Consider the following 27,177-nt stretch of genomic DNA (forward strand, 5'->3'; position numbering starts at 1 on the left):
GGGAGAAATCCTAGAAGGCATCGGGGAGGATTCCTAGAGTAGTCCTCTAAAGACCTTCTTGATCTCCATTAAATATCCTCCCGGTCACTGTTTCTCTCCAGTTCCTCTCTGTGTGGCTCTCTGAGCTTTTCCGCACCTGTGTAAAATCCCAGAACCTCTGTGCTGGTCTCAGGACATCTTCACACTTCTTCAGAGTCGGCGTCCTGCCCTTCCCATCATCAACGAGGCATTTGGAGTCAGGCAGGAAGGCCGTGGAGCCCAGCGGCCCCAGCTGCAGGACACCATCAGAGCTGTAGCGAACGAGCTGGGGAGAAAAGCAAAGGGAACAGTTTCACCATGGCCCTGCAGCCCCAGCCATGGGACACCAGGCCAACTGGCAGCGCCTTTTGTCCTTTGTCGTGCTGTGGGTCAGGCCCTTCCCACTTTGGCACATTGTGCTCCAGGGCAGAGCCTGAGAACATTGGTTTAGCAACCCGAGGTCTCTCGTAGGACACAGTATGCTCCCCGCCATTCCCAACCCAATATTTTGTGCAAAAGGGCAATCAAGAAGATGAAGTAATCAATATGTAAATCATACCCACTCAGCAGGAATTGATGGAACAAGGACACGATGTCAATTTGCTGTGCAGTTTGCTCTTAAGAGCTCTGTTAGAGGCTATCGATAGCAACAGCTCTAATTAGTTTTTGTAAATAAATGCTACTGAAAAAATCCAGTTACCAAAAATAAAAGTAAAAAAAAAAAAAAATCCTGAGGGAAAGAAATAATTTGCTAACATATTCTTCAGGTCAACATAATAACACACTGAAGAATGACACTGATATTTCAGGTTTTTGTGAGGTTTAACTGATTTGAAATGTGGTAATGTGATAAACGCTGCAGGCAGTAAATATGCTTCAGGTGACGGCCAGTTATTACTTTGGAGTATTTTTTGTTTTTTAATCAGGATAAAAGTCTTAGCGGGTACCAGCAGTTTAACATTTACAACACAATCAGACATGAATTTTTACAAAGCAAGAGTCCTTTTTACCTTTATTCCATTTTAAGTGATGATTTCACCTGTCTCACATCAGTGGCCCTCAAGAAAAGAAAATCTGTATGTTGGAGAGGTGAAAAATCAGCTTCTTGGAATCTCAGAGCGCCAGAATGTATCTTAGTGCAATCATATTGCAATCATAAAGGAAAAATATTGAAGGACAAAGGAAGTATCTGTAGGTGGCTCCCGTCAAGCAGGGCTAATTGTCACAATGCAAATTTGTGATGGAAGAGAGCTGTTCTCTGTGTCCACAGCAGGCTCCAGGTGTAAGGAGTGGATGGCTGCCCATTCACCTTCCTTGATGAAGGATGCTGATTCCAAACCCTCTGTGCCGGATTCTCAAGACGTGATTCCCCTCTCCTACAGAGTGGGGTGAATTTAGGATGTTCATTTAGTGGGCTGTACCAACTGCCTAGCACATAATACTGAGATAACTATGATGGAGTCCTCATTTATACATTGCAAACATCAAAACCTTCGTTACTGCTTCTCTCCAAACAGTTGAGGGAGAGTCTTCTGAGGGTGATTCAAGACAGAGAATGCATGATGTTAATTTGGCAGCAGACTGAAGGCTCAATGGCATTCCTTCCTGTGCTCTCCATTCTCTAGCTCATGCAGCCAGAAATGTAGCTGGAAATACAATATTTCTCTTTTCTTTCTCTAACTTACAGATACCTCTTCCCTCCAATAAATGTCCAGCATGGCTCTGTTCTGTGCAGGTTTGTTACAGCATGATTATGCTCTAATGAGTCTGAAGCATCCCCTTCTCACTTCTGCATTTCAATCCAGAGGCGTTCCACCAGCACAATATTTTGCCCTATAAGTACTCAAGTGCAGCACACAGTGGCCAAAAGGCTGCGCAATGGAGTCAGCTTTATGGCCAGGGTGCTGCTGGAGCCACTGGAGTGGCACAATTATCACCTGGGAAATTCATTGCCTGCCTCACCTCACTGCTGTTATGTGGCAGGAGTTGCTTAACAGGAAAGGGAAGGCAGGTCAGAAATACCTGGCACTTATTGGATGCTACTGGCCAGTGCATGAGACATCATTAAGAGTCAATCAAAAAAAACTGAATTAGAGTCTAGCTTTCTACACCCATCCTTATTAACCTCAGAAGAACCACGCTGTGAATAATCATATCTTTCTGCTGGTAAAAAAGCCCCATCTGCTCGCTCCCAAACCAAATGCCCTCTGACAGAGTATGTGCTCATTTTCTCCTCCTGCCACTTCTGTTCAGAGCATCCGTGTGAAGCACATGGTTAGGGCATAGCCCACATCAGAGGGAGCAGAGGGGTAACCACAGGAGGATTCTCCTTGGCATGAACAGTGGCATCAGGTTGAGGCACTGTTTCTGCACACTGAATCAAGACTTTTTTTTTTTTGGGGGGGGGATACTCAGGACATATGGAAAAGAAGCTCAAGCAAGCAAAGTGATTCAAAATTCAAATGGACTGCTGACTCTGACACGTGAACTTGTTTTTTTTTCCCATATAAAGGAAAAAAAAAAATCTCACATTCCTGTTTTTAAGTAAAACATGTCTACTTCACACTTGTAATAACCAGTGAGTGCTCAGCAGAGTTCAAATGAACTGCAGGCATTGCAGAAAACTACACTCGGTAGGAAATGTGTTCATCTTGCCGTCTTCATTATACATCTGTGGGTCTAAAAATACCACCCACCAGCCTGCGTGGCTTTGCCTTATCAAGATAATCAGGGCTGCCTTTTATACTGGGCTATCTGCTCTGTCAGATTGATTTCCCTTGTGGTTCAGAAGGAGCAGTGTTTTCTATACAGATATTAAAATGGTCTAAAATATTCTTTGTCTTTGGAATCTCTATAGCCAGAGTTGCATTCCTCAGCATCACAGCAGCCAGGTACCTCAGAAAGGCAATGTTGTAAAGAAGCTGTCAATGCAGAAACTAATGCTGCTGCTTCAGCCCTGGAAGTGGAAGACAGTAACTCTGCTCAACTGTCTCCAATATTAAAAGTGGCAGTTGTGTGACAGCTCAACAGAATAAAAGATGGCTTGGCACAGGAAATTGATATCTATACAATGATGACACAAATGGAACAGCATCAGCATAATGTTCCTGAATCTGTACTTTCTGCTGAGAGTTCCAAAAGTTATAAAAACTTAGGCACATCTGAAATAAAATAAAGCAAAATTCTGAAAGCACATAAAAACCATCACGTCAATTCAAACCACGTTATGTAGGAACGTTTTAGTGCCTGCTTCTGCAAAATCAGATCTGAAATTAAGGTTCATCAAAGTTCAAATTAAGATTCATTATATGATTAATAATGTCTCCCTCCAAAGATTTGATATCATCACTTCACAGAGACAATATAAACTGCACAAATACAGTAAGTATTAAAATAAGCTGCTTAGTACTGCAGACTAGAAAACAGGAACTGGAATACAGAATCAATGAAATAATGAAAATTACACTCACTGTGTTCAAATTCAGTCTCAAGTGTCACTTCCATACTGAAAACGAAATGACAACCTCTGCATTTGGATTAGAACTGTGGGTGTGATGCATCATGCCAAATCTATTCCCTGTCAGACAAAATCAAACGGCTGCTCCCCTTTATCGAGGCATATTCAAATCCAGTGAAAACAAACAAACAAAACCCTTCTACACAAGTCCGGATGGGCTGTGAGCCTTACATACCCACACATTCCCAAGCTGCAGAACAGAAATGTTGTTTTAATGCCCCATGTAATGATGAAGGACCTCACATGCTGAAGCCTAGAGCTGTGTTCACTACTCCAGGATCTAATCCTGATGCTATCTGCTGTGCCTACGATAACACAGGACACTTCTCCTTTCAATTTTCAGAAATCTGAGCAGAATGGAAGAGACATCAAAGGTTGTTTACCAAAGTCACAACAACTGATTAAAAAAATAGTAGGCAGCGATGCTTATGGAAGGTGGTCCTCAGGAGCACAATCTGGTAGGTAAATGTCAGCTCTTAATTGAAGGTTTGACTTCAGAGAACCCATCCCTGCTGATTTCCAGTCAAGTGAGGAAAGCACAGATCAGCAGGTAACTTTGGAGGACACGCACAGATGAGTCCAGTCAGGTTCTATGGGAAATGTAACCCCTCACTCTAATTTCCCCAGGAAAACAAAATATTTAACAACATCTCAGCAATGCGGGTTAAGGTGAGCTGTAAGCTAACATTAATGAAACAGAGCCTGAAATATCTTAAATATCCAGAATACTTGTTGTAACAAAGAGCTACCAAACGCACAGGTTGCCACCCACTGCTTCTGTTGAGCCATTTCCTTTCCATCCATTGCCCTGCTCTGAGCGATGGGATATGCTATCCAGTGTGCTATGGAAAAACATAGCTCTGCCTGGAAAAATGTTAAATATCTGCCCTGAAGCAGCAGTTAAAGCGAGGCCTTTCATCTGCTTTTATTCCATCTGTTTGTATAGCCGCGAGCTCCAGGAATCTGAGCACAGAGATCTCTCTCCCTTCCACTTGATCTCAGCACGAGGAGTTCTCAGCACCACGGCTGCTGTGTGGTGTGAAAGGAGAGCAGTGTGGGAGGGAGGGAGCCAGGCCCTGCATCCAGGATGCTGTTTGGTTCAGTTCTCCTCTTTCACACGCTGTGTGATCAGCTCCACATCACAGCACTCAAGATAAACTCTGAGACAACGAATACTTCCACTGAGGCCGTCGAATTGCTCTTAGATGGTTCAACACCTGTGTGCCATTTCTGGGGTTGGTCTTTTTTCCCTTTTTTTTTTTTAAGCTGTTTTTTAAAACAAAAGGGTATTGTCCGGTGTGTAGACCCAGTGGGCATTACAGGTGATTGCATATGACAAGCCACTTGAGTTCCCCAGGTATGCTCCTTTCTTTTCCTGACAATTTCTCTAGCTACGGATGGTGTCTCCCATTGCTCTTTCAAGAACATTTGCAAATCTTTTTTTCTGAAAGGGATTAGACTCCAACTTCAGACCCCACGAACACATATCAAAATGACAATACTCCTCTGTAAAGTGAGTTCTGAAATCAATTTAGGCCAATGCAAAACCTTGTTTAGATATTCCTAACTGCTGGCTTACACTGATTTAACTTGAGTCAAATTCATGATGTTAAATTGATGTGAATGCAAGCTAAATTCATTCAAGGACATGCACGAAAGACATAATCCCAGTCTGAATAAAGTAATTTAGAAGCTGATTTAAGTTGAAAATATGTGAATTATGGTGGTAGAACCTGATCTTGAGAATACACAGAGGGAAAGGCATTTTGTCCAGAGAGCAGTAACTGGGCTATAGCTTTCTTTTTCACTTGTATGGCAGGACACATCATTCAAAGGTGTGCAATATACATGGAAAATGGGAAGTTAAGAAGTAGAAGCAAAGAACAACATATCACAGAATAAACAGTAACCTTATGCCCATCTCAGCTTTCTGTAAACACTTGACTGACTTCTATTGGTTTCAGTGGAACAATGTATGTACTCAAATCAGTGCTTATTTGCTTGTCAGAATTGAAGAGGATCAAAAAAGAAACCAGATTGTATCTGAATACTGAGAAGTTTTCAAACCAGTAGGATACATCAGGCACCAGTGGTAACCTAACCTGGTGAGAATGAGTGCCATGTTGATATTCATTAATATTCAGTAGGCATGTACAACTAACCCAAATCTCAGCTCAGCAGGGGTATTATATGCCCTGTGCTTGCAAGGAAAAATGTCAGAAACTGAAAGCTAAACATAACAGATAACTATGCTCGCCCAGGATGATTATAAGAGGGGCTTTAAAAATGTTTATTTAATATATTAAAAAGCTTGCTGTCAACACCTTTTATGCTATGTGCTTGAATATCCTTGATTAGGGTTTGTGCAGCTGTAGTTCTCATACTGAATTAATTTTGTAAATTGTGATGAGATGATAGAACTTTTCCAGCTGTGTAATCATTAATTAACTTGGCTGCATTTGAGTGGCTCCAACCCATACTTGTCTGTGAAATACTAAACTTAGATAAAACATCACCTTTGCCTTTTGCCTGGCGTTTCTTACTGAGTGAAATGGAAACTGCTGCAGGATGACTTGGTAGATTAACTTCTTGCCTTACTCATACTTTAATAATTCTCTCATGCAGAGATTACTTTGGATTTTAAGGGCTTGAGAAGAGTAGCTTTCTCTTTCTATGCTTTTATAAAATGCTAATACAAGAGTGCTCTATTTTGTGGCTGTAATTTAAAGGCTTTTTTGGGAATTTCAAACAGATGAGATATTGGAGACAAGTAGTGGAACTGAGCCAGAAGAGACTGAATTGGTCACCACCCGTCTTCAATATTTTATGCAGTGTGTAACTTATGGATTGTTATTTGCACCTGAGAAGAGCTGCCCAGTTTATTTGGCAATTACTTACAGGCAATGACTTGTTCCTTAAGTTTTCCTCCAAAGTAAACAGAAAGCTTGGTTGAAATGGATGAAAGAAACTGGTCAGAGCTAGATGCTATCTCAGAGCTGCTTTAGGCCCCAAAATTTTAAGAATCACTTTTAGGTTGCAAAATATCTATTTCATTTTTCGTTTCAGTGCTAGCATGATTGTATTTTGGAAAGAGACTTTTGAGAAACACTTAAATTTGCAGTCTTCTGGTCAAAATTGGAATGGAGCAAGATACTCACTCCCTGAGTGTCTCGATGTCTCTAGCTACTCTTCTTGGAAAACTCATTTACATCTAATTAAACAACACTATTTTGTTACCTTACTCTGTCCCTTCTGCCTTTACTGTGAAAGTGTCAGTCAGGAGTCCTGTAATGATTCCGCCAACGCTGGACATTTTGTCAGTAAGAATTACAGTCTGTCCTCTTTGCTCTAATGAGGTTTGACTCTTAACCAGCTTCCAATTAACCACAGTAGGCAATATTTATATTTCACAACTCCTGTTATGCTTCCATGGCAATGTATGAGCCAGGACTCCAAATCAATGTACATATGGGTGAACTCCCATAAGTCCGTGATAAGGTCAGAGTTTATTTACGCATGAGAACACTCATTAATGTAGTTTTGATTTGGACAGTACTTTAAATGAAACTAGAATTAGATTTTAGAAGTAGCTCAAGTCCTAGATCTAAATAATGACCAGCTTGTATCTACAAAACAGTAATATTATTAAGCAAGGAAAGAAGAAATGTCATTTCAAATTCACCAGACATCTGTAAGAAAATAACATTCACAGAGACCTAAAAAGCCCCAAATGTTCAATTTTAGAGAAGTATTAATTTTAAAGATATTCTTATTTGCATTCATATGCAAACATGTGCTTAACTTTTTGCCCATTCAGGGAATCACATCAGCATCGTGCTAAAACATTTCTGCATAGGAACTATTGGACCAATCAACACTGAAGGTAAAGAGGTATGATTCCTAAAATATGCCAAGTCACAATGGGAAGAGCTGCTCACGGAAACAAACAGTCTAAATTTGATAATCGTCGGTGGATCTCTCCATTATTAAAACAAATTATCATGATTTTTCTGTTTTCCTTATTAGCATCTTCAGAGTATAGATTTGCATGTTGTAAGATCTGGGAAAGGGCACTCAAAAAAAACTCGAGGGAAGTCAATGATTTTCTTTTGCAACGTGAAGAGATACTGCCATACTCAATTTAAACACAATAAATTACTTCTTGTTTCTTCTGAAAATTTCTTAAAGTTGCAGATTTCTCAATAATTATGGGATTTAAATTATTTACCTGAGAGGACATTCCATGGCATGGATAAAGGATTGCTTTGTCATCCTCTTCAGCTCCCTGATCTAAGCAGTAGCCACTGGCTTTGCTGTTACGCACCTGTAGCCCAATCAGAAGGAAAATAATTGTATTAGAAATTGTTCTGGAAGATGCAAGTCCAATCCAGATAAAACTTAGTTGTACTACAACTACTGACACAAATACTGGATAAAACTATTCTCCTCTTCTCTGAGGAACATTTCTCCATACACAACAGGGCTTCAACACTGGAGTTGCTCCAGGAAAGGACAGATCATTTGGACAACCTCCTGTCTTTACAAAATTATTAACTCGAGTCAGAGTTTTATTTTCATCAATTACTCAAGGATCAAAACCCCATAAAATGAACTCTATAAACTCAGGTCAAATTTTGCTCCAAATTGCCCTCATGTAGAAAAAGAGGTAGACCCTACATGCTGAAAATGTGACTTTACCCAGCAGCAAAGGAACTGCCCAGGATGGTGTTGGCTGTGGTTCACTTTTATTTGCTCCTATTGTGTATATAAGAACAAAAAAAGCATATTAAACAATTTTATTTCAATTAAGAATATAATGCAATTTACATCATTTGAAAGGATACTGCAATGATAAGCAGCACAGAAGGGGTTCATATATTTGAAGACGGGGTTCAGAGAAACAACCAAATCAAAAATTTAGGCATCTCCTCAGATGAGAAGAGTTTACAAGTCCATAAAACTGTGCTGGAGCTCTTGTGAAATTACAGGCCTTTCTTTCTCTTCAGGCTACAGGTACTAATGCACATTTTGGACACAGAAAATTTTCACAGATCTCTTAAATGAGAAGTTGTTTAGATGTGTGATTTGAATCAGTCAACAAGCTGCTCTGAGTTTTGACTGAACAACTTGTCTGGCCACCCCTACAATACAGGAATAGCTGCAGCCTGATTTGTTGGAAAATCAGTAAATAATCCTTTACATTATAGTGCATGAACATAACAGGCAATCTGATGGGATAAGGGGGTTCCCTAGCAATTAAATTTCAGCAGGTTTATTTTATGACTCGCACTATAAAGGCTAAAGAACATGAAGACAGCTTTATGACAGAGCTTTAAAAATGTGAATTGAGTCACTAGGAAATATATTTTTACTACTGTTTCAATATGTTTCACGTCTGCTCAATACATTTATTTTCCTTAAAATCTTGAAAACTCAAACACCTTTTCCTCCAGAAAAATAGCCGTAAGAGAAAATACTAATAACAAGCTTGATATCATTTAGGATGAAGCCTGCAGTTTTTTTATTATGGGCATGTAAGAAAGAGGACGATTCCAGTTTGTGCTAGCTAGATAGCTTGCGTGGCTCCAATTTATCATAAATTTTAATGAATTGGATACTTGCATCGCTGAACTTCCTGTGTGACTTGAGAACTTTGAATGCGACCACTGAACAGAAACAAACTTATTTTTAGAGCCCAGCTTCCTACCCGTCTGGTGTAATTGACACAGCATTGGCAGTGCTGCCAATATTCTTCTCAGCAGCATTTTCAGAGCTGACAGTAACTAATAGCTCCTGTTGAACTTACTAAATGTCTTTCCTTGGTTACTGCCAGAGATAGTTATATTAGGATACAGAGTGGTGTTATGCAATAAAACTTGCACTTCGTATCAATATCTGAAGGGCCTGACTTATTTTTATATGAAGTCATTTAAATGGGACAGCAGGAAAGAATGTCCATGTAGTTGACTGGTGTGAAAATTTATTGCCTAATTCAAGTAGGCAATTAACACAGAATCTTAAAAACACTGTCCTGGAACGTCGTCCCAGTTCACAGACACACAGCAGTCCTTACCTTACAGGCACTTGATGAACTCTTAAAAAACCACAGAAGGCATGTTTGACCTAAAAGATCAGGTTAGAGCATATACAGTGGTTTTGACTATTTAACAGGTGGAAAAGAAATGATCCAGAAAGCTGACCTGAACCACATCATCTACACATCTCCAGTGCATTTGGATTCAACATTTTATCAGTGTTAGCTGTCCATTCAGCTATCTCAGAGTAGCTGTTCCTTACTTATTACTGTGCACAGGCAGAAATTAAAATATACAGATTCTGAGCACAAAACAGCAGAATTATTTTTCTCTAATGGCTTTTTCTGAAGAGATAAAAGCTTGCCAAACTGTAGCCTCAACTGCATCTGTACAAGGACATGTATGTGGCTTTTTATCCCCAACCAGGAGGATTTGCAAAAATGAATTAATGAAGCAAATATAGGCACCGACCACTAAGATGAAAAGAATTCTGTAATGCAGCCATCATGGTTTCAAAGACATACAGTACCTCTCCATAAGTGACTGTGTTATTATAGACTCTCATTTCAGGATAGACATTCTCCAAGTACCACTTAAAACTCCGGCACTGCAGTCTCTGCCGTAGAGCTATTCTTTCAGAAACATCTCCAAAATCAACTCCAGGGTTCTACAAAATAGAAAAAGAATAGAGAAATTTCATCACATTGACTTTACAGTTGTTGTTGTTTTTTTTTAACTGAAACCAAATTGGAATTCATTTTGTGCACCAACTTGTATTTCCCTCTCTACTTTCTCTTTTGTGAGTAGCAGCTCATCAAACAGCTGCTGCGGAGAGCAGACAATAAATACTAATGCAAGTCAGTAGAAAAATAAGGATAACAAACAAGCAAAAAAACCCCAAACATAAATCAAAATATAAAAAAACAATGTGAATGCTGTTAACATACAGCAATTCTAAAAGTTTGCAATCAAACCTGAACTCCTTTGCCTTCAGATTCATAAGGAATTTAGCTGTAGTTCTGATCTAAGATCTAGCAGCTTGATCATGGTTTAGACTATTAAGAGCCTTGGGTATTCATGAATGTAAATGAGAACAGACCTGTTACAACTTCAAAGCAGAGCAGCTCAAAAAGCAATTAAGCCCCATTAAACATTTGCATAGACCAGCATTCAGTTTTTACTGGAACTGGAGCTCATTCACAGACTTAAGCTATAAAACACATTTAAACTCAATACCTTCTTTGTAATTCGATTTCAGAATTTAAATCACATTTGACTAAAAAATTCCATAAAAGCATATCAAAAATAAATTGATATGATCAAACTCAAACATTTCAGAAAGACCAGGTCAGTTATTGCCTGTAGATATAAACCAGTATAAATCATCATAGCTCAACATCAAGACACTGAGTTACCTAATTTTTAAATCTTTTCTGATGCTGAAAGAATTAAATGGACTGAAACTGGTGGCTTTTGCATGGTTCTACCTTAAGTGCCCTGTACGGAAATCTTTCTGGAGGAAATATTTGTTTTCCAAATGGTGTCTGATGCAGGGTTACAAGACAGCAGCAAGTCTTAGCTCGGGGTTTATTAGAATCCCCAACAGATGCCTTGTTTTCAGGAGAGAATACAAGTGTAATACTGAACAGGTTTTTCCATTTGCCACATAAAGAGTTTGCTGTGCTCACTGCTGCTTGCTGATGCATACTTTGTCATGAGCTCTCTATGCAGCATCCATTCAAATGAATGTTAATTTATGTTCTACTTCAGGCTAAATGGAAGGAGAGCAATTCTCGGAGGCACTCAGTACAATAAATCATTCAGTATAAGTTTTATTTATCATAAAAATTGTCGAGGAATAGATCATAAACAGGGCATACCAAATATTTGGCAAAGTGCAGTAGTGCTACGCCGACCTGCTGGTGAAAGTTATAGGGAGCTGTGGGGATAAGACTGCAGGTGTGTCCAGCCACCAATCAGGTACACACTGTGAACAGACCCTCAGTAACTTAGAAGGGAAAAGATGGTGTGTGTTATGAAAGGGTTAATTTGGATGGGTTTTAAAGTACAGAACACATGTATTTTACTTGTCTCTCTTCTATTCTATAATGAAGAAATATAACACCTTGCTTGCTAGGCTATTTCTACAGATCACAAGAGCAGCAAATTGAGCAGCTATGAAAATGCTGTGCCTTGTTCCATACTAGCTACAGTCATTAAGTCGGGGTTACTGCATGATGGTACAGGAATGAGGTGCCCATATGATGTACTATGCAGACACATCCTTTTTAACCCAGCAGTAGGGTTTCTAGTTCTCTCACAGAAAGTTTTTCTTATGGCTTTGACCAGTAAACTACTTAGGTCAACTAGACTGACTACTACAGCAGAACGACTCTGTGGGCACTAACATGCTAGCTTCCTTTTCCTGAAAGCTAATGGGGTTATTTTTATGATGTACGTTTTATCAATCAATTTATTTTATGGAAAGTATATTTTAATGTTCAATACTTCTGCTGATTTTATGCCTTTGTATATAGATGTGCCTATTTTTTTTAAAACACAGTTATATGGCTCAGTGCAGAAAACTACATCAATAAGTAATCTCAAAGAAATTAAGGAAATCATGTTTTGGTGTAAATGCTTATTTAAATGTCTTTTATATTCTCAGAATTTGTTTGCAGAAAGCATCAAGTAAACAAATTTTCGAGGATTATTTCTCCTTCACCTTCCTGCTAGAAACTTACTATGTTTCTATGTATCTGTTTGTTCAGATGGATGCAGACAGGGCCAAAATGCCCCTAAAAGCTTAGGTGAGCCCTGCTTTGTCTTCCTCCTGCTATCACAGAAATGCATTAGGCAGTACTGCCTTGCTAAGGCAAGATAATTCTCTGCAATTAGTTCTCATGCCAAAAGTAGCAACCAAAACGCACCTTCATACAGACCTAACTTTCAACACAATACTGTATTATGAGAATGCCCAATACTAAACAGCAGTAATTAAAATTCTGATGGGTGTGAACATCTAACATACTCAGACATCACAGAGGAAAATGAAACATTACTCCTTTAGGTATATGTATTTTCAAAAACATGACAGAAATTAATTAATATGACTTTTGATATATCATCTAGTTATCAAAGCACAAGTAGGTATTCAGGACAAAACTAAATCTAGTGAAATCTATGCCAGGACTCCCATGACTCTGAAGGACTCTAGGTCATAACTGTGAATATTCACAGTGATACAGCTGGACTGGCATATTTTTTGGCTCAGACAGAAGCATTTTCTGTTTCCATTTACTTCAACCCAATCATCTTTGGCCAAAGCCTTCATGTAAGGGTTAACAAAACTATCCTTAGTTACAGAAATGTGTGTGCTTCCCCTCAGCTGCTCTCCCTGTGCCCCTTCACATGAATAATTTGGATGCAAATATCACTAAAAGATACAACAGCAGTCAGCTTCCACCTGACTGTGCTATAACACATATCTCTTCTCTTGAAGAATTATGCTCTGTGGAGATGTAGCATGAGATAGACTTCCAGAATCAAGTAATAAATTGAACCTGCAGTTTATCTAATATTTATATTATGTGGATTCCTGGGGGCCCCCACATGCCATTAACAATTCACGTGCACAGTAAGAAGCAGAACGTGTCCACATTGCAACTCTCACCCTGTAGAAAATAAAACTAGTTAATGTGGGATTCTTTTATTGCACACATTGTTTTTTATCCTGGTGAGGTCCATGGAGTCTCATGATGAATCATGATATTTATTTATGGACATTTCTCTAGTTCTCACTAGTGTAGCATATGAACAACTCAAAGTTTAACGGCATCCTAAATTAAGGACTTTCTCTGAGGAAGCGCATAAACCTGAAACATCATGCTCCAGTTAAATTGTAAGTCTGTGTCACCACTCCAGAGCCTGCAACAAAACTTACGCACCAAGGAAGCAATATAGGAAGCAAGTTTATGACAGAAGTCTCTGCTCTGAGCATTCACCAGCACAGAAGAAGTCTTCCTCCAACTCTTTGCCCACTGCATACAGTTGTAGTAACGTCTTCACCTCAAATTGCTAAGTAGGAACAACTACTCAGACTTCTGCCTCTGTTCAGGACTAGTGTGGCCCATACTTACTGCCATGGGGATGTTCCATGCCATGTAAACATGGGACTTGAAGTCATCCATCCAGACCTCTGCAGCCCGTAGGGCGTTGCGCTTTGCATAGTAATCGATGTCATTGTTGTAGGGTTTCTTTGTGCGTTCGATGTGTGCCACACGAGAGCAGGGTAGCACCTCCATACTTCCTCCACATTGCCAGACCTGGGAGAGTTAGAGGAAAAACAAACAATTTTTTTTTTTTTTCTTTTTTCTTTTTAAGTGGGTATAATGGCTCCAATTAAGAACACATACAGTGTTCCATCATTTGAGATGGGTACTGCGTACTACTGAGTTATTCAGAGTGATTGCTCGGAGGGTGAAACCCCTCTTACCCTTATTGACTAAAGATGAATGGTGCTGTCCATGTTGGATACACAGGTTTAGGTGCCATAAATATCCAAGTTCCCCATAATGTCACTGTTCTTGGAACTATTAGGAAGATGACAAATTACAAGGTGGTAACCTGTGTCATGTAGACGAATTTAACCTAGTCCTTGTTAGTGAAAATACCTCGGAGCTGAAGAAGATGGATAAAAGGGCCTAAGTGTGGACTATACCAACACTTCTGAGCACCACCGTCGTCATACAGTGCCATTTTTCCCTGTTGATTATTTACAGCCTGAACTCCATGCTGGGAAACAAAGAGGAGCTGCCTCTCAATCAGTGAGGCTAGACTCATGCAATGAAAACCCTCAGGTTTCAATGCTGTCAGGTCTGCACCTGGTACTGCAGTCTAACTGAAATAAATAAAATATATTAAAACTTTAAAAATAATCTATTGCTTTCCAAAGCTTCCCTTTACTGCACGTAAAAACTCATTTCCAGACCAGATGCACTCCAGAACAATTCCAGGACTATTCTCCCCGCAACCTGCCTTCTCATGGACAGAGATAAATTGCTTGGGAAGCAGAGATAAAATTGTCTCTTCCAGTTTGTATTTTTTTAATACATTGTTAGATAATACTTATTTGCTGCTTTCTGAGCAGTCCTACAGTAAATCACTGGCCACAGGAGCTTGCACTTGATAAATGAAAAATGCCAGAAAACACACTGCTCATAAATTTGGACTGGCATATGCTGAGGTTTCTCAGTGCAAAGGGGAAGTGCTATGAAAAAGAAAGGAATTAATTGATTCTCATGATGAGAAGGGCAGATGAGCAGTACACTTCAGTATACCGCTGTTGGCCCACCCCACCCCGGCACACAGCTTTTTAATACACAGCTCGTTTTCCTTTCTCTTCATATGGTTAATGACCTTGTAATTTTTATTGTATATTTTGGTACCAAGGGCAAATACATTATCTGAACGACAGATTTATTGCCTTCAGATGCCTGTGCTCATGCAAACTTGAAAAGGAAAGCGTACTAAACTGCAACATTAAAGAAAATACTTCAGTTTATCTGCAAATTCAACACAAATAGTTATTTACCAGTGATAAATTCTCCCCAGAAGAAATCCACAGGGAACTGAGACACCTAGCTTTGAAGAAAGCAGGGCAGAAAATAAAAGAAAAAGAAATAGAGAAAGAAGAGAAGCCAGCAGCAGCCTCAGGCCAGCTAACGCTCCCGCTGTCAGCCCAGTGCTCAGCAGTCAGCACAGATCTGTGCCGTGCTGCGACCGCCCCATCTGCGGTCGTCTAAATTGCTTTACATTTACATTCCGTCAGCTCTTTCCCTCCCCTCTCAGCCCCATTTTGCTCTTTAAGGTGACAGAATGTGTTACAGAGAGGAAAGGAATGAAACAGCCTCTGACAAAGGAGACAGCTAGGAAATATCCAAGGAAATTTTGCTTCCTATGAAGATGCCAATTCACCTCGGATGACTTGTTTGTTCTGGGAATGTGCAACTTCTAACACAAGTGGGAGATGTTTTCCTGGATAGGATGACATTCCTAATCCCTGCACAGCATAGGGGATGGGGAAGCGCGTAGATCCCTGGGCAGCAGCAGGCCACACAGCACCAGGCCACCATCTACCCGTGTGCTGGGCAAGGTGGATACAGGCGGCAAAGTTGCCGTGCTGCAGCTGATAAGCAGCAAGAACAGAGAAGCAAACAGTGCAGCTGGCACAGCCCAGGGACTTGGCTTTGCCTCCGTGAGCATCACACTGTGCAGCGTTTTAAGACATGATCAAGTAATTCCAAGAGACACTCAATTTATTTGCTAATTGTAGTTAATTTCTAATTTCGGCATTGGTCTTTAGGCTGCTATAAACAAAATTGATAGCAATATAAATGTTACCATAGCTGTGTTACCTTAGCATTTTTACTGCTAATTATCTCAATCAACTTTTCTATAAACAGACATATTAAGTATTAAGAAGAACAAGTACTCACATCAGGGATAAATTACATGTGGAATGATAATGTTTGTGGTTTGTGCTACAATGATTTACTCGTGCTAATTATTAGCTGTTCCTATACACCTGAGATGGCTGCCCTACAATGTAACTATTATATTATACTGATATAGAATATTTTTATTGCACGTAATATATTTATATTGTATAATATAAAGCAGTCAGCTAGACACTGTATCCTATTTGTCATAGAAAAACCAAGATGAGACATAGAGTGCCTTGTTTACCATGGCCTAAAGCTGTGCATTACCAAAGTTCTCTGAAGGCAGCTAAGCTACATGACTTTAAGAGGTTGTAAATCCCCGTGCTCCCGTTGCTGAATTGCTGCCAGACAAGAAGAAACTTGGTTGTACAGACTGTTACCATGCAACTCACGGTTGTGTTGTAGCAGCCATGTGTTTTATCCTTTTCCAAGAGCCAGTGGCACCTTCAGCAGTCCTTTGCTGAAAGGAAAAAATTACTTGTAGGCAGCTTTAAGAAAGCAGTGAGAATCAGCTTTGCAACCTGCACGTGGTAGCAAGGTCCCCTCGGTTCTGCTGTACCCAGCAGAGCATGTCACTTGGCCTTTCTACACTGGTTTCTGCCAGAGGCAGTGCTTCAGAGGTGGATGTTCAGCACATCCTTCAGCTAGAAGTGGACTCTGATGTTTTACAGAAAAAGTGCTGAACTCCACCTGAGCAGCACTCCATAGGAATAACCTCTCAGATTTCAGACTTTCTTTTCCGCATGAAGCCAAAAGATGAGATGGAAAAAGATTTTAAAGCAGCTTAGATATCCATATCCATGTTTTATAATAGCTCAGTGTGGGAATTCTTACAAGACAGGAATCTCAGGTTTTCTTCCATTTTCAATGTGAAGCCTGTCAAAGATGGATGTCCTCCAGACCTCACACCCACCCCACAACTGGACTGGAAAAGATTTTCCTATCATGAAAGAATTTTCAAAGCTTTCAGAAATCTTGCTGACCTAAATTGTCAAGAATTACGTAAATGTTTTTCACTGGTAGGAATGCAGGCACTTCGTCATCCCTAAACCTCCTCTGCTCCCCCCCAAATCCCAAAATATTCTGCTAAATGGAACCAGTGATGATTTTGAGATGTTCTGTTCTGTGTTAAAGGCTTGTTTAGTATAAGCATATTTCAAACTGAAAGGTCAGTCTAAACCAACCCCCCACATTTTCATTGCAAAAACAGCAAAACCCAACATTTGGACAACATTAAGAGATGTACTTGCTCTGAATTAGAAATTTCGTCAAACTGCAGCCTTCTCCTGCTGTTTTAATTTATCAGCAGGAAATGCCCTGAAAATCTGTCCATTACATTTGAAGGAAGCCAGCAGGCTCTCAGCCCTTCTCAGCACACAAATGGCCTGGAGATAAAGATGCCTTAAACCATTGCTATAGATAAGGAGATCTGACAGTGTTTACACTGCAGTTCCTCAAGGTGAAAGAAGTCTGAGCACTTTCTGGTAACAGCTGTGGTACCTGAAGTGCAGAGGATGCACAGTGTGGGCAGTACAGTCCAAACAGGTACAGCTTCTTAAACACCACTGTGTAACATAAAATCCATCTGTATGCAAAGGTATGGGAAAATGTCTGGCTTGATGAAGTCAAAGAAGCCTTTTAACATTAAAAACATGCATAGGAAGATGATGTTGTTTTGTTGGCATCTCTGGTCAGCCATGCACCAACGAGGTCTAAATCAGAAAGCATCCTTCAAATTAAATGTGAGCAGTGCCAATAAGGTCTTTGTTCACCCAACGTGCAGGAGCCCTCCAGTTATCCTCCAGTCCTTAATGGATGTGTCAACTCTTCTAATGCACACTCTAGTAACAAAAAATTAGCATGAATATAGCACACTTATGGTTCTTGCATCCCTGTTATTGACAATTTACATAGCTTGCTGAAAATTGATATTTCAGAGTAATTTATAGCCTGACATTTTCTTTTTTTCTAATGGGGTTTTATGGCTTTTCTTTCCTCTACGTATTCTCAGTGCTGACTGGAGTGTCACATTTAATCAGAAGTGCTAGATAAAGTGCTCTTTGTCTGCTTTTCAGTCCACATTGGAAGCTATCTGAAACTAGGAAGCTGTCATAATCAAACAGCTCATATGGAAAAATTAATCACATGGTCTCATGTTGTTCACTGACAGCATTTTTGTGATCAGCTTTAAAAACATCCATAATTATGGTTTAAAAAAGTCTCAACTCTTAGATCTCAGAATCGTCTGTGCTATTTAATGGGGCACTTACAGAGCAAGAAGTCTTTCCATGCTGGGACAGAACAGCTTACATCAGAAAAGCTTTTGGCTGCCAAAAACAAAACTGAAAAAGGCAGAAATCACATCTCAAGATTCACAGATTGTATGTTTCATTCAAGATTACAGGATAAATATCTGACCGATGCCTGCACACTAAAGGACCCAAATGGGTCCTTCCTTTCTTGACTGATCACAACACCCTTTATCACAGCCTCTGACTACGTGATTTCCACTCCTCCTAACAGCAGTTTATAGATAATCTGCTAGTGGTGGATATATAGGGAGTGAGACAAGATCTCATGCATAAAAGCTATTTCTGTCCCCAGAATAGTCTTATCACACAGATATGTAAATACCAGTCCCTGCTGCTCCTGCTGCCTTGTGGAGCTGGGAACACACAGCAGCACTTGCAGACTGCTGATTTTGGAGGGCTGAATTCCATGCGGGGCGCTCATGTTTTTTCCTGGCTCATGCAGTTTCCACAGCACAAACTTGGAGCACAGTTACGGAGGATAAAGTAGATGCAGTCATATAAATTCCGTGTGTATGGCATCAGCATTATCTAATTACTGCTATTATTATTTTGGTTGCCTCAATATGAGTACTTGGAATCTGGCTGCTTTTGAAACTTATTTTCCAGGACACATTAGATCCTCTTGTAGAGTAGCCTACTGTGAGCATTCATGGAAGGTTTAAAATGGAACTTTTTTTTTCATAGGAAAGTCAAAAATTCATTTCATAGACACTTGACTAACCTTTAGAATCTGTTAGAATTGATTAGAGTTTGACTTCTTTGTTTTATTCCCTCTGGGTTTTCTAATATTTGCAGATGAGCTGCTTTTTGAGAAAAAGGCAGTGGGACTGTGATGATCTTGCAGTGAGACATTCAACTGATGAACATTTTAAAAATCTCTCTGGTGGCTCTTCAAGGAGCAAATTTAGAGGGTGTCCTTGGAATGTTCTCAGAGGTGACACAGGCTCTCATGCCAGCTAAGATCCCAGTTGTGACAGCACTGAGAAGTTAAAACCCTCCCACTAACCCTCTTATAGAAGAGAAATAGATGAGTGTGAAGAAATTGAAACATGTTCCAGAGAAACTCACACTCAGCAACTGCTATCTTGCTGCAAAGATAAATTTTGTGTGTAAAGAATGAAGTCTGATAATTTAACATGCTGGCTGCAATGGGAGTGAGAAGATAGGATTTAAAATTATAATAAAATGTCCCATTATACTTTAAGCATTAATCTGATCTTCATAAATCCACATTTTGCACAGTTTTGCAAAGGATACTGCACCTTTGACACAGGCCTGCCTGGGGAAGAAGCTGATGCTTCTCTGCAGAATTCCCTCCTGTAAAACACTTTCTGCACCGCCTTGGTGATGGTGGATGGAAATGGCAAAAAAAAACCTTCAGAGAAACGAGAGTGGGCTGGTGATGGGTGGACACAGCAGGTGCCGTGCTGCATAGGCCGTGCCGTGCTTCAACTAAGCATTAACTGGGATTTCAAAGACTAAAATAACATCTCACATGGAGAAGATGATCTGTTATTGCCACTTAAGGAGCAAAATGTTGTGAGATGGAAACTTAACAGCTTCCCGCTGCAAAGCAGGCAGCCTCATGGGCCTGGGCTGTGGGAAATGCTGGCACGCTGTGTTGCCAGCTGTAGGTATGGCTGTTTTTGTGCCACCAAGCTTGTTGACATAATCGCTTATGGATGACGTTAAGGTCTGACAGGAGAGGAAACACTGAGGGATGGGAATGGGGAAAGGACAGCCTATCCAAGGGCAAGCTTTTAATTTTCAAACACCTCTTTTCCTTAGCAAATGGATGAACGTTGGCACCTCAGAGTGCTCCGGGAGATGGTAACAGTCCCTATCACACAACTAACAGGCACAGGAGATTGCTTTGAGATATACCCATAAGCTGCACAGACTTGTGATAACTACTCTGCTTTCTCTGAATGCTCCTCAGCTCTGAAAGAGGCTGCAGATGTCTGCTGGTGTAATTGCAGATAATGTCATTTTCTGCAGCCCCAAACATTTTTGCTTGCACAAAGCAAATGCAGTTGGGTGTCTCCAGTTTAGTTTGGTAATTGTCTCAGCCAGATGCTCCTCATAATATATGCTTTCAGAATACACTTGATGAAAAGAATTTTCTGCATTTTTACAAATTTTCTCAACTTTTTTTTTCCCAAATCAATAGAACCACTGTCAGTCGTTTCTGCCAATCTGTCAGTGCAGACACTGTTTGCACAGTAACTGTTAAAATCCAACCAACTGGCCTCAGAAAAACACAATCCATGTGGGATTCATGAAACAGCATTACAGACCAGCCAGTCATCCTTGCTCCTCATGTCTCATTCGTGTGATTGCTTTAGGTTGCTCCTTCTCATTTATCCCAAAAGACCACAGAGAAAAGTCTCCCTCTAAATTCAAGTCTCAGCAAAGGATAAAGGCATACATTAAGCTTACATCAGAAAATCTGCAGCTGAGCCCCTGCAGCATTTAAATTCTTAAGGAAATACCTGTTCTGCCACACTCCGAGCTTTACCAACGTGCAGCCGAAACACCAAACAACGCTGACTGAAAAGCTTCAGAAGCTTTTCAAGAAAGAAAAGCAGTGTACAACACCGCCTGAAGTCCAGCGCTCATGTGGACACTGCTTAAAAGAGGCTCAAGACAATATCAGCTGAGCATTACATAGGTTTCAAATTTAAACTCAGAAATTAAAAAAAGAAAAAATTCTGTCCCAAGTCCAGAGTCAGTCATATCAGGGCAGGTGGCAGCTGAACTCAGAACCAGAGAACAGTGGTTACGACTGGAGGACATCTGCTCCAACCCCCCAGCTCAAGCAGGGTTACCTACAGGCTGCCCAGAGCACATCCAGACTTTGAATATCTCCAAGGATGGAAACTCCACAACCTCTCTGGCAATCTCTCATCATTCTGATTTTAATTAACTTTCTTCAGAACGGCAAATGGAATGGTTTCCACATTATTTAGGATGCCTAGGCTAGTACATCTAGGAGACAAACTACTTCTAACCTTGCAGTAAGGGCAGACAGCAAGCGCATTACTCAAAGGTGCCTTTTCTGACAAAGACATTAGCCAAAAACTAGGCAGAACCTCTACTAACATCACACTTCAATCATTACCTGAGCTAACTTGGGATGAAAGCAAGAGGCAGGAGTTCAACTTTTGATTTATTTTTAAATGAAAGACAGTTCTCAGTGTTCTTGTGTAATATCATTAGTTCCCATTTCCATTCTTTTGCTAAAGGAATAATACTTACTGTACATTGAACCTCCAGTAAAAAGCCTGAGAAATGATAAAATGCTTCCTGGCACTTCAGCTGAGACCACAGGGAGGAAGAAAAGACAAAGTGGAATTTATTGATGCTTCCATTAGAATAAAGTCATTCTTGAATAAAGAAAATATTTAAACAGACTGCCTAATGAAGTGATCACAAAGGGTCCTTTCAAAGGAGCCTAAGTGGAGTCGTCATCATTTGTTTTCTCTTTCCACAACAGCCCCTTAAACGATCTTCGCATATTGTCTGCACTAAATCCTGCAGGCTTGCTATTTTATTTTAAAGAAAAAAGCTTTTAGGCTGCAAGGGATTCATTCAGGAAGAGCTATTATGCATATTGTGACTCTACTGCAGAGCCAAGGGATTTACTATGTGCTCATTAGATCTTACTTTGTTCCAAAACAATTTTTTACAATGCAAATTTTAGCATGCCGATCTACTCAGAATAATACATTCAAACAAAGGCTATTACAAGCAAAAGCTTTCTCTAATGCAGAAACACTACAAACTCAGATTAATTACTAATATTTTAGACCCTGAAGTCATCTGGGTTGTCAGCCTGAATACAGCTTTGAATGTGGTTATGAGAAGCCACAGAGATTCAGCGTTCCTAATGGGCTCAAAGAAGCGCCGCGGTCAGACACGGGGCTCAGAGGCCGCATTATGAAGCCAGGACAGATGAGGCACACTTGCCAGCTGGTAGATATGTTCACGTGCTGGCACCTGAACTGGAGAGGCCACGCCAGCAGTGGTGCTCATTCACCAGGACATACGGTGGAAGCTACCTGAGATGAGAGGTGCGAGTTCTCCATCAGCTCTGCTACGTAACCATCTCCAGAGAAGTGCCGGTGTCAAAAGAGGAAGGAAAGCGTGACAAACATCACTTGAAAAAATGGCAGAATGGAGCAAAAGCGACCCAGTGAATTCTGACACCGGATTTTCAGTGCTTGGGGAACCGTGCCAGTTTCTGTCTCTTGGGAACACTCTTTAAATTCAAGTTTGTCAGACGTGACCCACAGAGTTATTGATGGTGCAGGGTGCACTCTTGTTTTTCAAAGCATTAATTCTATCTTGTTCCTCCTCTATGACCTTCCCAAGGGAGCAGTTGTAGGAACACAGAACAATGAATATTATCATCTAGGAGATATACCTGATAGTCATTCTTAATAGTTCTATAAATCTCACTAAGTCTTAGTACTTCAAGTGCACAGCAGAGATAATACAGCCGTAAGGAATAGCACGAACCCATCTCTCATAAGTACAGAAAACGGCCAGCCTGGTGACACTACACTAAAGCATTCTCTCTTCTACTCTGATTAGCAAAACTCAAGCTGGAGGTAGAATTTTTTTTACCAAAAACCAATCTCTATGAGGATAATTAATAAAAAAGAGGTGAGCAATGCAAAAATAATAATAATAATAATAAAAAGCAGCAGTAGACAAATCATTTTAGACATTCTAGTCATCCTTTCCTATCTCCCCATCCTAAATCAACTCAGGAAGCTGAAGATGTAACATATATTAAAAAAACAAATACACAAATCATCACCTGCTTATGAGGGACAAGTTCATCTGCTGGAAATAGGCACCTGCTCACTAAACCAATACATGATCATTGAATTCAGATGATGTTATCTTTCATACAATAAATGCCAAATTCTTATTAGACATAAAATGTAGATGTGAGCATGACCTTCACTGGGAATGCTTATTTACTTCAGCTGACAAACCCATGATTAAGATTCTCTTCCCACGAAAAACATAAAGCTCCCAGTGCTATCAGAAGGCGCAGGAGGAGAGTTGCCCCAAAACAACTGGAATAGGATAATTTGTACAGAGAAAGTCAGGGCGCATCAAAGTCAAACACTGAAAGACCTCTCTGAAGTTTGAAAGCAGTGCCTCTGTGTTACATTCCCTCCCAGCCAAAAACTAAAATGCCAAAAAGCACGTGATGGTTACAACACGCTTTGAATCCATCTCTCTGAATAAAGGACAGTGCAGGTCTGGAACAATTTTTGGATACAGTGGAGGAAAGGCACAGAGAAGACGAATGTTAGCGGAAGCACTATTATGTCCTACTCATTCATTCTGCTTATATGCTTTATTGCTGCTATTAATGAACAGATAATAGCATCAATCACAGGCTGTAAAGTGACTGACAAACCGAACTATTTCATCTGAACAGAATGCTCCATACATCGCCTAAGGAGCTGGTAAAGGAACAAGATGTGGGTAAAAGGCGAAAGAAAAATCTTGTTTGAGTATCTGACAGACAATTCTCTGAAGAACATCCAAATTTTGGGACTGCAAAGGACCTTTTGAGATTCCATGGCTCTCCAGGGAAACCTGAAGTGAGGTATATCTCCAGCCACAGCCTTGTATTCTCATGTCATCTCAGTTCCTCAAGACTAGTTATTCCCAGTCACAAAGATTTAGACTAAGGCTTGTTCAGTTGACAAATATTTTGTTTGGAGGATTTCTCATTTCTGGATTTTGTTTTTATTTTTTGTTTTCTCACATAATGAATCCAACAGAAAGACATTGATTGTGACTTGTAAGACTAGCTAGGTGTGTTTTTATTACCTTAAACTGAACAGAACACAGTCCATCTAACATGAGAACGTGAAAATACAGATTTGGCAGTATTTTTCCCAAGAGCTAAAAGTGTCATCACAATCATACACTGTAAATATTAGCTTCAGCTTATTGGGAAGGTAGTGTCCTATATTATTAAAGTTTTGAGCAGATAAGGAATGTTCTTTGTTTGCAAGAGATTTCTAAAAGTTAAATATATAGAGATACAGATATGGTTTCAAGAAAGCACTGGGGAACTCAAAACATGGAAAAAAGTCATTTCAGATAAAGCAAAATATTTTAGTTCAACATCAGAAAATATCTATTTTTGAGAGTTAAAAAAAAAAAAAAAGTATTCTCCTTTATCAATGGATAACCTCAGATATGAAATATCCTCAGCCAAACGTGTATTCTCTTGTCCCCAAAAAATTGTTTGGAAAATTACTGTCCTGCTGCAGACTCAAAGAACACGAACTGATTACTAAGAAAAACTGATGTTTATCTTTTGGCTATAAAACCTTCACAATTGAGTCATTTATGACAACTCTTCACTCCTAGGCCAGGAACTTACATACCAATCTTCTGAGCAGATTTCTAAAAAACCTTCAGTTAGAGACAGTCTTGAAAATAAACAATGCAGAAGAAAGCCACATGCTTTGAACCAAGTCCACATTCTCCACTTTGGATTCATTACTTTTTGCTTAGCCAAAGAGAAAAGTAAGCTACAGCTAAAAGAATTTCACCTAAATTTATCTCCTGTTCTTCATCCTTGTATCGGACTGCCTCACACTGGCCCACATGGTGACATTTATCACACTGAGCATCAACAGAAGCTCCATCCTGGTCCTTGGAGACAACTGTAAGACACAGCTCAGCAGAGGTTAGAAACATTTTGTATTGTCATTCCTTGCTTTTATGCAAGGACTTTTGTCCTGACACCTGAAAGTGATTTGCAGACACCCACTGTAAGCAGTGAGGAAAGCATCCCAATCGAGCACACTAGAAATGAAAAGGGATGTTTTTTGTGCCATCCCTTGATGACTCTGTACTTACCAAAGTCCAATGCCTTTGTGACTTTCTTGGCATGGAAAAGATTAGAGGAATTTGGACATCTTGCAGTTAATGATCTTCAGCAGTTTAAGTTCTCAGACAGCTGATGAAGTTTTACTCCAAAATATACACTTAACTACAACAAAATAAAAACAGTAATTTTTATTTCTAGAGAATGGTAGCACTCATTAAATAGTACTCTGCTTCATCAAATCTTGAATTTCCAAGAACTGAAAGGGACAGTGCCACAGGTTTAAGTAATTCCTTCATGGCACAGCTGATGGGTTTTACCCCACTGGGTCACCAAGTGCTCTTCATTTACCCAGCTCTGGGTTTTATCCAAATATTTACTTGTGGAGCATTTGCTGGAAAGTATTTGGGCTGCCAAAGAAATAAGGAAGAGCTTTTCCTACTATCCTTTTTCAAGCTAAAGACAGTTCCCTGTTAAAAAACCTTTTCTGGTAAAATGAGATAGATGATGAAAAACAATTACATGGGCTGCATTGCTTTGCCTATCATCTACAAGAAAATTTGAAAAAAAAAAAAAATATAGTTCTACATCATTTTTATGAGGGCGCTGCTCTGGACTTTCAGTTCATTTAATTTTGCCCTGGAGCATCTTTGCTGTGAGCAACATGGAATACAATCCACTTGTCTGTCCTAATGCCTCTGAATAATCTCTTTCCATCTTCTCTCAGAGCCAGGCTGTCACAGGCTGGTAATACCTTCACAAAGATGAAATAAGACAAAAGCAATAAACACAGCTGAGGCCCTCAGGGATTTCTTTGCTTTCTCTAACTTCAGTGTCCAGTGTATCAAAACCCTGCCTTCTTGCCCTGTGTCAACGTTTACATGCTCTGCTGCTCCTGCTGCGTGCGTTTTCAGAGGAATTCCAGTCTTATCATCTGTTTTGTCAGCTGATGGCAACAACTATCTTGTTTTTCCCATTTCTCCTGACATTGCCACCTTCTGCCGACCAACAGTGGTCACAGCCTCTGCTCTGCAACTGAACTATGCCAAGTAATTCCATTACTATCTGAAGGACACTACGCTCAGAACAGAGTGATGAGAATATCCCGCATCAGTACAGAGGAAAGGGCTTTGTGGCTGCCTGTGGCACGTCCCTGAGGCAAAGCTGTGGGTTACATGGTTTGATCTGACTGGGCTGGGGGAGACCCTGATGCAGTCAGGCTGCTGTCAGGCTCTTCAGTGTTCACAGAAGCTGAAAAAACCTTTTAACTCTGAGTCAAATAAGTAAGTGTGCTTCTGAAAACACCCATGAGAAGACCTACTGAAGAACCTGTTATCTTTCCTATTTATGCAATTTTCATAGCAGAACTGTACATCACACTTACCTCATTAGCAGCCATCACCTCGGGCAGTACATACAGTGTGGGTGGGTTTTCCTTTTTCTGATTACCTAGGAAGTCTTGCTGCCTCTGATTTTCCTTCAAACTCATGAATTGCCACTGCAATCTTTACAGCTACAGAAGCTTGGAACGTAATGTTTTACACCAATATAATAACCAGTATAACAATTTAATACATTGTAAACTTTATGAAGAAAGTGGCACAGTTCTAAGCAGTGCCTCTTGGTAATGAAGTCTGGCCAAAGATGCCTGAGGTAGAAAAGCTCCATGTCTGTGCAGTCACCTGGAGTACATGCTGATTCTTAGGGCGGTCATCAGCAACCTCACAAAACCAGAGATCACAGTCTGGTTGCCCGGCCCAATTTGGCAAGGCTGTAGCAATGCATCCACCAATGAATTATTAATCCTTTTCACAATGGACATAACAGAATGAATTACAGTGAGGAGGCAAGTAGAGCTCCTCTAATTGTCTAGGCAATAGGTTTGGGTTGGATGAACTTTCCAAACTCTCCTTTTCATCAT

General features: G+C 40.1%; 1 protein-coding gene across 10 annotated transcripts in view; it reads right to left on the reverse strand.

Moving 5' to 3' along the window:
- The window catches only part of GALNT9 (polypeptide N-acetylgalactosaminyltransferase 9), a 439,027-nt gene that overhangs the window by 93,211 nt on the left and 318,639 nt on the right, over window positions 1-27,177 (reverse strand). For 9 of the 10 annotated variants that reach the window (XM_090120751.1, XM_090120750.1, XM_031592751.2 and 6 more), the window contains 4 exons: window positions 13,710-13,895; window positions 10,100-10,237; window positions 7,764-7,859; window positions 137-304 (listed from right to left, as the gene is read on the reverse strand). In XM_090120751.1, the coding sequence (XP_089976877.1) occupies window positions 137-304; window positions 7,764-7,859; window positions 10,100-10,237; window positions 13,710-13,895 (588 nt within the window). Of the gene's footprint in view, window positions 1-136; window positions 305-7,763; window positions 7,860-10,099; window positions 10,238-13,709; window positions 13,896-25,288; window positions 25,387-27,177 lie in introns of those variants that run through there. The other variant, XM_090120753.1, reaches the window with a different exon arrangement.

Source organism: Phasianus colchicus, chromosome 18 (genome assembly GCF_987193195.1).
Source record: "Phasianus colchicus chromosome 18, bPhaCol1.hap1.1, whole genome shotgun sequence".
Taxonomy (NCBI): Eukaryota; Metazoa; Chordata; class Aves; order Galliformes; family Phasianidae; genus Phasianus; species Phasianus colchicus.